This window comes from Cebus imitator, unplaced genomic scaffold (genome assembly GCF_001604975.1).
Source record: "Cebus imitator isolate Cc_AM_T3 unplaced genomic scaffold, Cebus_imitator-1.0 Scaffold384, whole genome shotgun sequence".
Classification (NCBI taxonomy): Eukaryota; Metazoa; Chordata; class Mammalia; order Primates; family Cebidae; genus Cebus; species Cebus imitator.
In genome coordinates, this window is record NW_016107699.1 from 914619 (window position 1) to 929141 (window position 14523).

The 14523-nt window shown below is 43.6% G+C and overlaps 1 protein-coding gene across 5 annotated transcripts in view; it reads right to left on the reverse strand.

The window, feature by feature from the left end:
- The window catches only part of NAP1L4 (nucleosome assembly protein 1 like 4), a 65850-nt gene extending 51561 nt beyond the window's left edge, over positions 1–14289 (reverse strand). For 3 of the 5 annotated variants that reach the window (XR_005196759.1, XR_005196758.1, XM_017507730.2), the window contains exons 1-3: positions 14155–14289; positions 2241–2270; positions 1314–1372 (exon numbers count right to left, since the gene is read on the reverse strand). Coding sequence is in view for 3 of the 5 variants with exons in the window: in XM_017507730.2 (XP_017363219.1) it covers positions 1314–1372; positions 2241–2254 (73 nt within the window). In the remaining 2 variants the exon portion in view is untranslated. Of the gene's footprint in view, positions 1–1313; positions 1373–2240; positions 2271–13695; positions 13716–14129 lie in introns of those variants that run through there. The other 2 variants (XM_017507731.2, XM_017507732.2) reach the window with 2 other exon arrangements.
- Positions 14290–14523: the final 234 nt, after the last annotated feature.

A 14523-nucleotide genomic window follows, 5' to 3' on the forward strand; every position in this document is an offset into this window, starting at 1 on the left:
AAAAAAAAAAAAAAAGAAAAAAAAAAAACCCAGTAATTCATGAGTCTACAGTGACACTAAAATAAGGAAAGGGAAAGTTCTTCTTTAATGGAATGTGTGGAAGAACTGGCAGAATTAGAAAAACACCCCTTTGCAACCACCAATGTTATCAGGCAAGATCATCAGTGGGTGCTAAAATCACTGTGTGAAAGTTTGCTGAAGGAGAAGATATCTATACGTCCTGACAGACTGCTTGCAAGGTCAAAGGACTTTGATAACAGAGAAATTTGGCAAGCACTGTCTTAATCGTTAAGTCATCAATCTCAGTGTCCCCAGACAGGTGTTGAGCCAACATCATGTGCCTCCCGAAGCAATGAGCACTGCATCATGTCACCTGTGTGCCCTTCTTGCCAAATGTTTACCCTGAATCTCATCAGGAAGAAATGACTAGGCAAATCCAGACTGTGGGCATTCTATAAGACAACAGTGGCTCACGCCACTCTGATGTATCAATGTATTAAAAGATGCAAAAGGTAGGGAGATGACTCTAGAACAAAGGAGCTAGAACAAAACAAAATACATAATCCTTGAGTAGGTGCTAGATTTGGGTGTGGGGTAAAAATTGCTGAGAAAACCCAGGAAATAGGAACATGACTGCATGTTAGATAACAGTATTGTTCCAATGTTAAATTTCTCGGTAACGGCACTGTAGAAAAGTTTTAGGAAAAAAGAAACCCACCACTTGTTTTCAAACAGTTTGGAGGGACTGGGGAATACAGATATATAGGGTTTTTTTTAATGGGGGAAAGATATCACATCTGTGAATTTATGAACAAAATGACATTCCTAGGATTTGCTTCCAAACAACCAAAGGAAGGAAAGTTAAGGGTATAGGCAGAAAAACAAATGGCCAGGTGCAGTGGTCTGTGCCTGCAGTCCCAACTACTTGGAAGGCTGAGGCAGGAAAATCGCTTGAACCCAGGAGTTCAAGACCAGCCTGGACAACATAGCAAGGCTCCACCTCAAAAAATAAAAGACTGGTCATTTGTTGATCAATACTAAAGCTGAGTAATGGCAGGCACAAGAAGGTACACTGTACTTTCGCTTCCCTATTGTAGAGTCTGAATTCCTATAATAAATAAATAATAAATACATCTTTTATTAATGAGAAACTGAGTTTTCATTTTAATTAATCTAACTTTCCTAAAAAAAAAAAAAAAATCACTGAAGTACGGGAATCCCTTACTTGCATTAATCAATGATTCCAGAGAGAAGATTCCCCATCCTGCAATCTCCTCTCCAACTGCTATGTTTTTCACGTGCAGTGAACTGACCTGTATTACTTGCGTTTTTAGCAGCTTCCACGGAATCTGAAGGAACGCCATCTGAAAAACTAAAACAACAGTATGTTTAAAAAGTATTACTATAAAGAAAGTTCCAAAGACATAGCACAAATAGACAGGTTTCTTATTCAATATGTTAAGAGGTATCTCTACAGTGACGTCAGATTTGGGCAGAAGACCATTACTACTGTGTCTATGTTACCTAAGAGACTGTCCCCTGTTACAAAAACATTCTATTACTTAACACCCCCTCTTCTCCCAAACATATAGCCCTACAAAGTTATTTCCAATCTTGGCCAAAGCTTCTTAAGACAACTTTCATTTCTACAGCTTCTTTCTTCAAAACACTGCTCCCAGCCCTCAAACCAAACCCATCAACCAACAAGCATGTTACTGTTTGGTCAGCTGCTCATGTGATCAGAGCAAGGCAATCTTATCAAGTTAAGACAGTGCCCAAAGTGGTTTTATAAAATTGGCCATGGAAAGTATAAAATTAGCCATCAAACAGTTTTTAAAGATGCCTGGACACACTTCCCTCATAAAAAAATAAACATCAAATAACATACACAACTAAAAGTGACCCTCAATCCACAAAAGAGAATCTTCCACTAGATCACTGACAACTACAGACACTTAGGATAGTGTCGAGTTAGTTACCTGACTTCAGCCCAGGGGTGTTACAAAGCAGGGAGAGCACAATGATTGCTTTCCATAAAGGATATGTAAGTGTCAACCTCTGAGGTACTGATCATGTCTGAAGTAATTTCTTCATGCGCTCCAGTACACACACAGGAATGAGCCATCAGCTAGACCCTGAAATGCACTTAACTTTGATTCTAACGCTTATTGAAACATGGCTTGGCTGTTGCTCACCAACTGAATTTTAAACTTCAATAAACAAAGCCCACTTTGGCTTACCTGTTATCTGCCATCTGAATGTTTTTATCCCTATAAATGAAAAACAGTTGTAATCATTATATTCATAAACAAAAATATTTGTTCAATATACTTTTAAAACAATGGTTGCCTATGGGATAGAGTCCACTAGAAGGGGCAGGAGGGAACTTTCTAGAGTATTGAAAATGTTCTAGATCTTGACTGAGGTTACCTGGATAAATGCATTTGTTAAAACTCATTAAACTACATACTTCAGATCTGTGCATTTCATCACACACAAACTTGACTCATAAAAATTTCTCACCCAGGCGCAGTGGCTCATGCCTGTAATCCCAGCACTTTGGGAGGCTGAGGTAGGTGGATCACTTAAGGTCAGGAGTTCGAGACTGGCCTGACCAACATGGTGAAACCCCATCTCTACTAAAAATGCAAAATTAGCCAAGCAGGGTGGTAGGATTACACCTGTAATCCCAGCTACTTGGGAGGCTGAACCCAGGAGGTAGAGATTACAGTGAGCTGAGATTGCACCACTGCACTTCAGCCTGGGCGACAAGAGAAAAAGTCCATCTAAAAAAAAAAAAACTCTTATTGGCACTAAAATAACCATACTTCAAAATAACATCAATTCTAATTTACCTTATCTTTTATGACACAATTTGGCAACACAAACATATATTAATGCTAGTTCCATTATTTTTGTAATTCAAAGCATTTACTAGTGTTTACACTTTCAAATTAACTTAGGGGGTTATTTTCTAATTGCATTTGTTTATTCCATATCTTCCATTACTTCTACGCCGAGGATGTACTGCTTGCGTAAAAACCTTGCATAATGTACTCAGTATTAACCCACTTTTAAAGACGATTATTTCTATACTGATAGAACTAGATGACATTATAACTGAACATAAAGGGTGGGTTCTAGGGAACTTCTTAAACAGGAGTTGATATTAATAAAATTTATATTTTTTTATTTATTTTTTTTTTTTTAAAGACAGGGTCTCACTGTTGCCAAGGCTGGACTGTGGTGATGCAATCCTGGCTCACCGCAGCCTCTGGGCTAAAGCAATCCTCCCACCTCAGCCTCCTGAGTAGCTGAGGCAACAGGCATGTGCCACCAGGCCCAGCTAATTTTTTTTGTAGAGACAAGGTCTGGCTAAGTTGCCCAGGCTGGTCTCAAACTCCTGGCCTCAAGAGATCCTCCCCATCTCAGCCACCCAAAGTGTTGGGATTATAGGTGAGTCAACATGCCTGGCCTATACAATTTCAAAATCTAATCTAAATGCATTTAAAGTATTTTAAGCTAAAGGCATCGCTTAAAAACATCCTTAAATGTAAAGTAAACAGGTGTGGTTATGAAGTTCCTTAAACTCAGATGTGGTAAATACACCTGAGAGCCTCACTAAAGGGCTGTTCCAGCCGAAAACTGGTCAACGTTCATTCCAGTATCTCAGCAAACCCCAAACCTCTGAATCACACAACTTTAGGGTAAAACAAACCAACAACAACAAAACTCTCTACATTTAAGAAAAATAGCTCCAATTATGATCTACAACTTTTCTGTATTTAACTCAACTACTTTTTTAAAATAAGGTTTTTACTGTTTCAAAATAAAATGTGCTATTTTTAAGATTCAAAATACAAGTATTAACATTGCTTTTTACAAAAAACTAAATTATTTGTTTTAATGATGCAGATGAAAACCAAAAAGGACAAAAAATGCAGCAGGCACAGTGGTTCACACCTATAATCCCAGCACTTTGGGAGGCAGATTACCAAAACTCAGGAGTTTGAGACCAGCCTGGGCAACATGAGGAAACCCCATTTCTACAAAAAATACACAAACTTAGCCAGGCGTGGTGGTGCGAAACTGTAGTCCCAGCTACTCAGGAGGCTGAGGCAGGAGAATCGCCTGAGCACAGTGAGCCAGAATAACACCACTGCACTCCTGCCTAGAAGACAGAGCGAAACTGTCTCAGCACAAAACGAGGGGAAAAAAATGCGACAGGACGTGGTGGTTGATGCCTCTGGTCCCAGCTACTTGAGAGGCTGAGGCAGGAGCATCACTTGAGCCCAGGAATTGGATGACTGGAGGCTACAGTGAGCTATGATTGTCCCACTATACTCCAGCCTGGACAACAGAGCAAGACCCTGTCTTAAAAAAAAAAAGGCGGCAGGGTGGGGGGTGGGGGTGGGGTGGGGGATGAGCAACAAATCCTACAATGGCTGGCTATGCTCACCATCACGACCACAGCAACAACCCAAACCCAGCCCTAGTCAGTGAAGATCGAAAAACCCTTCAATAAAGGCCAGGCTCGGAGGCTCACACCTGTAATCCCAGCATTTTGGGAGGCTGAGGCAGGCAGATAACCTGCGGTCGGGAGTTCGAGATCAGCCTGACCAACGTGGAGAAACCCCCATCTCTACTAATACAAAATTAGACAGGTGTGGTTGGTGTGCATGCCTGTAATCCCAGCTACTCGGGAGGCTGAGGCAGGAGAATCACTTGAACCCGGGAGGTAGAGGTTACAGTGAGCCCAGATCACGCCACTGCACCACTCCAGCCTAGGCAACAGGAGCAAAACTGTCTCTAAAAAAAAAAGAAAAAAGGTCCTGTCACCTTCTGCAAAATACACATTCCTACCAATTCAGGCCCCGTCTACCTCCCCACACTGATTCCCACTCAGGCTCCTCTGCCATGTTTGCTGCACAGTATTCCTGAGGTTAGATTCACCTTCTCTCATATTACAAATGCAAGGTGTGAGGCAGTCAGACGTCTAAGTAATTGCTTAAGGACAACATTCTAAGAGCTAAAACACCATCTCCCAGTTGAAAATAGTGAGGTGAAATTTTTTCTGTTATATGCTTTGATAATGTCTCCATGAACATCTCAGCTTACATGGCTTCCAACTCCCAGTTAGCCTTAATTCATATGGCAACTGCATGACCGCTACAGTAGCATTTCTGGGTCAAAAAGCATGAATGGATTCTGATACATAAAACTAGTTAGTTACACATCAACTATAATTTGGCTACTTAATTGAAGCCCGCCACTGCCTAACAAATATACCAAACAGCACCTTCGTTATACCACACACACACACTAATTGCTGAAAGGAGTCCACTGACCTGGAAGCATCTATCACTGTCAGTTTAACGGACAGACTCTTGTTTTCACCACCCAATAAATAATACCTCATAAAGCCACGCAATTCATCTCCAACACCGCCTGTACTAGCAAGGCACCTACATGTCAGGCCCTTCATACATTTTATACCAACTTCAACTCCACTAGGGAGGGACTATCCTCAGTTTATGTGAAAAGAAGCTGAGGCTTGGAAAGGTGAGGTGCCTAATCCAAGATTACATGACGAGTAAAACATGCGTTTGTGTTTCAAATAGGACTCCTGACCTTTACCTAGTACCCCCACCACTTCACTCTGGCTGTTTCTACCTGCTCACTAAAGACTGTGTTGCTGCTAGGCCAGGCGCGGTGGCTCACACTTATAATCCCAGCACTTTAGGAGGCTGAGGCAGGCAGATCACCAGAGATCAGAAGTTTGAGTCCAGCCTTGCCAACATGGTGAAATCCCAACTCTACTAAAAATACAAAAATCAGCCAGGCTTGGTGGCACACGCCTGTAATCCCAGCTGGAGAGGCTGAGGCAGGAGAATTTCCTGAACCCAGGAGGAGGAGTTTGCAGTGAGCCGAGACTGCAATCCAGCCTGTGCGACACAGCAAGATTCCATCTAAAAAAAAGATTCTGTTGCTGCTATTGGAACAGGTGACAAGCCAACAGCTTAGTCAGGGTCAAAGTCCTGCTGTTTAGCAATATCTCCAAGAAATCCATTGTGTCTGGAAATGGAGTACAAAAATATTCCCTTTTGATTCTGTTCACTATGCAGTCCCCGAGTCCTTAGTTCCTGGTACAGTATCGGTTGAATGCTTAAGCAACCTATTTTATGACATGGGCTGAAGTGATTCACCTTCCCATGGAATGGTACCTGTTCCAACTTAACAGAGTCCATTGATACAATGATTCACTCAATTCCAGCGAAGGCATGTGCTTTTTTTGGGAGACACAGTCCAACTCTGCTCCCCAGGCTGGAGTGCAGTGGTATAATCATAGCTCACTGCAGTCTCAAACTCCTGGCTTCAAGTGACTCTCTCACCTGAGCCTCCCAAGAAGCTGGGACAACAGGCATGTGTCACCACACCTGGCTAATTTTTATTTTTTATAGAGAGAGACAGGGTCTTGCTGTGCTGCCCAGGCTGGTCTTCAACTCCTATTGTCAAGTGATCCTCCCACCTTGGCCTCTCAAAACGCTGGGATTACAGCAAAGAGGCACCATGTCCAGCCCAGCATGTGCTGTTTAATACTACTTTTGGTGACAAGATGACAAGGCAGTTAAATTAAACTCAACACAATATTCTTTTTATTTTAAAAAAAGTGCTAAATCAAGGATAGAAAAACAAAATAATGAATTTACACAATAAAGAAAATAATTTTGACTAAAGAACCAACCAACCCCGAACTCAATGCCTAGAACAGGTAGACACACACTGAAGAGCCTGATTTCAAATCCTACCCCTATCATTTCCCAGCTGCATAACCTTCTTCTGGACCTCAGTTTCATCATCCACAAACCAGAAGACAGTGGCTACCTGAGAAGCTGTTAACGAAGACAAATTGCCTAGTACGTAACAGCAGGCCAGGTCTCTTTGCACTTTTCTAACTGTCATGCATATAGACTATGTCTATTCCCTGATATGAAACCAACAAATGGAGTTACTTTAAACACTGCACCCTTTAGATAGTTGAGTATCTCTTATCTGAAATACTTGGGACCACAGGTGTTTCAGATCTTGGAATATCTGTATAAACATGACCAGGCATCTTGAGGATGGGAACCATGTCCAACCATGAAATTCATTCATGTTTCCTACACATCTTATTCACACAGACTAAAGGTAATTTTATACAATATTTTAAATAATTTTGTGTATGCAACAAAGTTTTAACTGTGATGCATCTCATGAAGGCAGGTGTGAAATTATCCACTTGTAATATTAGCGTCAACACTAACAAAGTTTCCGAATTTGGAGGATTTCCATTTTTGATTTTGGGATCAAGAGCACTCCATCTGTCTGAGGAAAGCCACGGTGTAATATAAACAAGCTAGAGGTTAGTCAGCCAAGCTTCAGCATCACGAATTATTTTTGTTTAGCAATCTCTATCACTCTTAAAACAGAAAGTTATAAGGAACTACTGTATCAAATTGACAGGTTTGAGGAAAATAAATACCATTTGTTTTAAATGCTGATATGTTCAGTTTAATGTTAGTTTATAAAACCCCAGTCCAAAGACTCATCCAGAAGGTTCTCTCACTTTTAAAAGGCAAGTCAAGAGATCTGTACAACTGGGTCAACAACAATGTATCACACAATTGAAAAATTCCTGAGATTTTTTTGAGTGTTCTTGTCAGAATCAGTATACCACCTAATGTGAACTTGACTTAGCCATTCCGAAATGTGCAGTACTTCAAAACACCACATTACACATCATACATATGATTTTTGTGTTAATTAAAAAATAAATAATAATTAAGGCCGGGCGCGGTGGCTCAAGCCTGTAATCCCAGCACTGTGGGAGGCCGAGGCGGGTGGATCACGAGGTCAAGAGATCGAGACCATCCTGGTCAACATGGTGAAACCCCGTCTCTACTAAAAATACAAAAAATTAGCTGGGCATGGTGGCACGCGCCTGTAGTCCCAGCTACTCAGGAGGCTGAGGCAGGAGAATTGCCTGAACCCGGGAGGCGGAGGTTGCGGTGAGCCGAGATCGCGCCATTGCACTCCAGCCTGGGTAACAAGAGTGAAACTCCGTCTCAAAAATAAATAAATAAATAAATAAATAAATAATAATTAAAAATAAATAAAAGGCAATCAAGTTAAATTATGACAGGGATACCAGACAAAAGAATGTTTTCTAAAGTTTAGGTTCCCTCTCAAGGTCAAAAACTTTATGTCTACAATTCTAAATTCGAATGGGCAAGCAAATTTTCACCCAGTTAATAGGGTTGGAAAAAAACCAAAGTCCCATGATTACATGAATAAATGTTCTGCTTTTACTTATATAAGACACTGTAGCAATTCTATTTATGGGTTAACTTCCTTTTACCCCAAACAACTAATTTCATATGAAAATTTTTTAAATTTTTGTAACAAAATATAGCCTTAAATTCCTAATTCTGAACTGAAAACATCTACTCTATAGCTACAGTAACTATAAAATTGGCCCATGGCCAGACACGGTGGCTCATGCCTGTAATCACAGCACTTAGGAAGGCCAAGGTGGGCAGATCACATGAGGTCAGGAGTTCAAGACAGTCTAGACAACATGGTGAAACCCCATCTCCACTAAAAACACAAAAAGTAGCTGGGTATAGTGGCACACGCCTGTAGTCCCAGCTACTAAGGAGACTGAGGCAGGAGAATCGCTTGAACCTGAGGGGTGGAGGTTGTAGTGAGCCAAGATTGCTAAACTGCACTCCAGCCTGGGCAACAGAGTGAGACCCTGTCTCAAACCCACCCCCACCCCCAAACCCAACCCAACCTAATCAAACGAAAAGAAACAAAGTGGCCCATGTTTGACAGACAAAGCTAGAGAGTGTGGTCATACTTCCCAAAACTTTTATATATTTACTGCCTTAATAAAGTCAAAGGTCCTCAATGTCTTTATAGGAGATAACTGAAGTATTAAAATTAATTCAAATGTAATTAATATTTTGACAAGACTTGTTATAATTTCCTTACATCCTATAAATCCTACAAAATTAGGGAAGGTAGTAAGGTAAAGAATTTCTGAAGCACAATTGCTTGACCCACATTAAGTGTGAGGAATGGCAATCGACATTCTCAATCCAAGAGGGAGTCGGACCAGTCATTGGGCACAGGTTCAAATCCTCCACGAGTACTGGATGTTTTAGATTAGGACATCAGAAGGAGCAAAAGAATGATCTATTCTCACAAAGAATCAAGGTACCCCTGCAGGACACTCCAGCATCCCCACCCACAAAACCTCGCAAATATACGAAGCCCTGAGACCTTCCAGATTTCATTTCTATTGCCCTGGCTGGTAGACTCCTGACAGAATCTATCACTACCACTGTCCAGGATCAGAAGTTAATCATGTTGTTAAACTTTCCAAGACAATGTTTTCGTTTTTTTTCTTTTGCTTTTTGAGGCGGAGTCTCGCTCTGTTGCCCAGGCTGGAGTGCAGTGTGACACGATCTCAGCTCACTGCAACCTCTGCCTCTCAAGTTCAAGCCATTCTCCTTCCTGCCTCAGCCTCCCAAGAAGCTGGGACCACAGGCATGCACCACCACGCCCAGCTAATTTTTGCATTTTTAATGGAGATGAGGTTTCACCATGTTGGCCAAGAGGGTCTCAAACTCCTGACCTCAGGTGATCCACCTGCCTCGGCCTTTCCAAGTGCTGGGATTACAGGCATGAGTCACCACACCTGACCTATTCATTGCTTTAAAACATTATCCTAAGCTGCGCATGGTGGCTAATGCCTGTAATACTAGCAGTTTGGGAAGCCGAGGTAGGCAGATCACCTCAGATCAGGTGTTCAAGACCAGCTGACCAATATGGTAAAACGCTATCTCTACAAAAAAAAAAATACAAAAATTAGCAGGGCATGGTGGTGGGCGCTCATAGTCCCAGCTATTCAGGAGGCTGAGACAAGAGAATTGCTTGAACCCAGGAAGCAGAGGTTGCAGCGAGACTGTGCCACTGCACTCCAGCCTGGGCAACACCGTGAGACTCAGTCTCAAAAAAAAAAAAAAAAAAAAAAAAAAAAAAAAAAAAAAAAAAAAAAAAAAAAAAAAAAAAAAAAAAGGCAATGAATAATACATGTTTGCCCTCTAAAGAACAAGTTCCACGAGGGCAAGGACTCTTGTTTACCTGCTCAACACGCCACCCTTCTTTCCCGGGCAGTTCATCAGTACACGACTCCATGAGAAAACACTTTTCTTAATCCAGTACATACTAAAAGATCTCGTCACCTTGTCAGTAAGGCATTTCCCTCTCCACCTATTTCAAATTGCGAACACCAAAATCCCTACTCCTCACCAGTTTCTCAAAAGCACCTACCACCCTCTAACTTGTTCGTCTGTCTCCCACAGCAGAAACCAGGGCAAAGCCTTCTGTTTTATTCAGTGGGAGGCCCCAGTACCTAGAACTGTGCCCAGCACATAGAAGATGCTCATGAATAAGTAAACAGATGCAAATCACTGAAAGCTACTTTTCAGTAACTGAGTAAACATGCACTTTGCACATAAAAGAGTAGTGTTATTCTTTCTACCACAAATTAATTAAACAGAAATCATCTCGTTTTTGAACAGGCTTTTCTGGATAGTGATAAATGCATGGCGCATTTTTAAAAGTCCCAAGGACATGGAATGAACGTACATTTAGTTTTAACAGCTAACACAGAGAATACTTGTAGGAAGAAATTTAAGGCTACGAAGTGGTCAAAATCCAAAAGTAAAGTTCACAAAGTGATCTTTCATAGTTTCCATAATTAAAAAAAACACAATGCCTCTGTTACTAAATGCAAAATGTAACGCTCTGGCAAACAAAGTAAAGCAGCCCTGTTCTCTCTTAAGAGGCAGAATGAGAAACGAACGGCTGCCAGATGAAAACAAATTTACATCCATCATCACAAACTACTTCTTACAAATTTCGCAGCAGTCAAATACAAAATTATTTACTATCTACCCATCGATAAGGGCTTTCCATTACTACATGCTCAAAGACAAACCTTACAACTGTAGTTTCGGGAGGCATAAATTCGAACCTCAGAGGTCCCACAAAAATTAAGCTGAGGCCGGATGAGAGCAGTTTCCTGCAGAGATCAGCTACTTCCCATCGCCGTAGTGGTGGAAGAATCAAACCAAGTAACCCAGCTTTTGACTCTGGATGCGTAAAACAGTTTCCTTTAAGCAAACAAAAAGTAAGTACTCCTCCGCTAGCAGGCTCAGGCCAAAGGCCCAACAAGCTCGTCCCTGCTGTCGTATCATTCAAATACAAACCATCACTGGTTCCCAGCTGTAACAGCATTTGCCTATTTCACACAGCTGATGGCCCATAGGCCATCAGGAATTTAAATCACCTTCTCGCCCACAAAGTATTTTTCTTCCAAAACAAACTGAAAAATTAAGGCCCTTTCGCAAAATTTTTGAAAGCGCAACATAAATTTATCACAATAGTTTTTAAACTGCAGACAAACGGCAGAAAGAAAAGCACTACTATAAGTACATATATATTTGAGGTCACTTCCTCCAGATGCTAGAGACTACCAATTGCTCAAAAGAAGAAAAACAGAATAAAGCTTTCAATCTCCACACTTAGCTGCAAATAGCTAACACAGGGAATTAATATGCCATCAATAACAACAGGCTACTAAAAACTGATAGGTGAATGGAAGTGATTTCAGCTTCAAGTTCAAATTCATACTGTAAAGGGGTGAACACATCCCATGCCCAGGTACTTAGCTGCCATACAAATAAGAACTACCTCTTGTGGGTAAAAATCTCAAAATCCTACAGAAGAATCCGATGTCCAAATGACTAATTTGCAAACAATATCCTGTACATTTTGAGGAAACCCTAAAACACGGGTAAACTTTTCAGAATTCAGTTTACCAAGGTTATGAAACTTAAAAATGATTAAAATTTCTCTGCTACTGCAAAGAATTCAACCAATTTCCCCAATAACTATATTCATTTTGAAAACTAATACAGGATTTAAGGCTTACACAACAGAATTCACAAACTGTTAAGATGTTATGATATACAGGCACAAGTAATGGCAGACATTCTGAAACAGCAACTGCTCAACCAGGAAAAAAAAAAAGACCGCAATTGTATACGTAATAACAGCTATTTAAGACAACAGTAAGGTGTTATAAAAATCACACCATGAGGCCCTAAAATTCTCATAAAAATGTCTCTAAGTAAACTGGTGAACTACTATTAAGTAATTCATTTTTCTCTCTGCAGTCCCTCAATCTTTGGAATATATCCGGATGCTATCACCACCACGCTCCTTTCTCTGAACTTCATTTTACATTTGCGTATTATTTATTCCATCAGCAATCGTTCACCCCAGTCTGAATCTCAAAATTCTACTATGGGAGGCATTTGGCATTCTGTGGAATAATATAATTTCGAGGTGGTAAAGATCAAGCAGCTCAACTCCACACAAGCCAGAGTTCAGTTAGGCTTAGTACAATGATGAAAACAATTTTTCTTTAAAACTTCTTTCATTCCCTCTACAGAAGCGATAAACCTGGGTAAAGTTAAAACCGCCCCGGGTCTTTATCTAAACTTGGGCAAGTCATTATGCATAAACTCCCAGGGCCTCAGCCTCCAGAGTGGTTAAATGGAAAAACAATAGTATTGATCTCACAGGTTACTAGATTATGAAATGAGTTAACACACGTAATTAGGCTGGAGGCCTAGTGCGCAGTGAACAGGTATTAATCATTTACAGGTATATTTACTACTGCAGGAGGGCAGTAAGTTAAAAAGACTTACCTTTGAGGTCCAACAACCTCATCTATATACACTTGTGTATTTTTAAGGTAAGAAAATTTTCAAAAGTCTATTTTTACACGTATAAATGCAGGAAGTTGAGGCAAGGAACTACTACAGGAAAAAGTAATGCGGACTTGGGTATGTGAACCAAAGCACAGACGAATGTGCCCCGACGGTTCCTCCGACAACAGGATGAAATGGCGGACCGTCCTGCCAGAGAGGCGCAGAGTCCCCCAGGCAGGTGATGTGACACACGTGAGGGTCTAAAGGTCCCACGGCTGGAGTCCCCTTTACTGGACCCTAAACTTGTTTGCGTGCTGCACCGCAATCAGAGAACTGCGGACGGTTAAAAGTCTTATCATGACCAGGCCATCCTCCGCTGGGGTGAACGGAGAACACTCAGAAGGGGAAAATTAAAAAAAAAAAAAAAAAAAAGACAAGACTCTGGTCGTGTCAAAATACACAAACGTGACCTCTCTCACCATCTCTGAACGGAAAGAAAAGCATGGCACTTTCCCATCCGTAACACGTACAATGACATTTGGAGATTTCGCTTTTCCCTTGCGAAAGCGGACTTTAAAACAGTGAAGACGTACTGCCCACCTTGGCTAGCACAGCGCGTCCCGGGAGCGACCGGTCTGAGGCCCCTCGGGCGGCCAGTCCTGGGGGAGCGCACGCCGCCCAGCGCACCCACAGCTAAGGAGCGAGGCCGAGGACTCCCCCGTCAGACATGCCCTCGGCCACACGAAACTTACAGCCACAGCCCCGGGGAGCCGAGCCCGACCCCACCGAGGCTCACGACGACCATCGCCCCACGGAAACGCTCAAACTCCTCAACATCTAACCGACAGGACCCGGACGTCGCCACCTTAAAAACGGGAAGCCGGAACGCTCCGGCGCGCCCTGCCGTGGAACCGCCGCGGCCCCCGCACGCGGGGCGGGCCGGGCTAGCGGGAGATTTGAGCGGCCGCCGCCTCTCGCCGTCTTCGCCTCCTCCGCGTGGCCGCCGCCCAGGAGGCCGCCCGCGGCGCAGAACAAAGCGCCCTGACCTTCAGGGCGGCGGGCGGCCGGGCGGGGCGCCCCAGGGTCTGGGAGCGGCCGCTCGCCAGCGCCCCAGGCCCGGGCTCCAGGCCCCAAACCCCAGGCCCGTCGCGGCCGCCGCCGTCCGCCCAGACGAGGACGCGGCCCCGCCCCTGCCCGCCGCCCCGCGGCTTCCCTCGGTGGCCGCCGGCCCTGCCCACCCCGGCCCCGCGGCCCCTCCCGCCAGCCCCGGCCCGGCCGCCCTCTCCAGCGCGCAGTTACCCGCCCAGCGCCCGCGTCTCCGCACCTCGCGCCTCCTGCGGCAGTGGCGGCGACCGTGGCTTCGCTCACTTTGGGGCTGCGCCGCCGTGGCCGCCAACAACGCCGCCTCCCATTGGCCGAGCCTCCTGGCTCCTCTCTCCGCGAGCAAGACGGGCTGCGATTGGGCGAACGCGGCGCAAGTCCACTGCGCTTCGCGCCGCAGACGGCAGCCAATCAGAAGCCTCCGAAGAAGCGCCGCGCCGTATGCAAATTTCCTCCGCGCGGCAGGCGCTCTGCGTTCCTCCGCCTCTTTAAATGGGACGGGGCGCGGTGGAGACGCGGAGTGTGGTTCCTTCCGGGCGGGCCCGGGTCCACGCTCCTGGGACCCTCCCTGGTGGCACTGCATCCTCGCGGG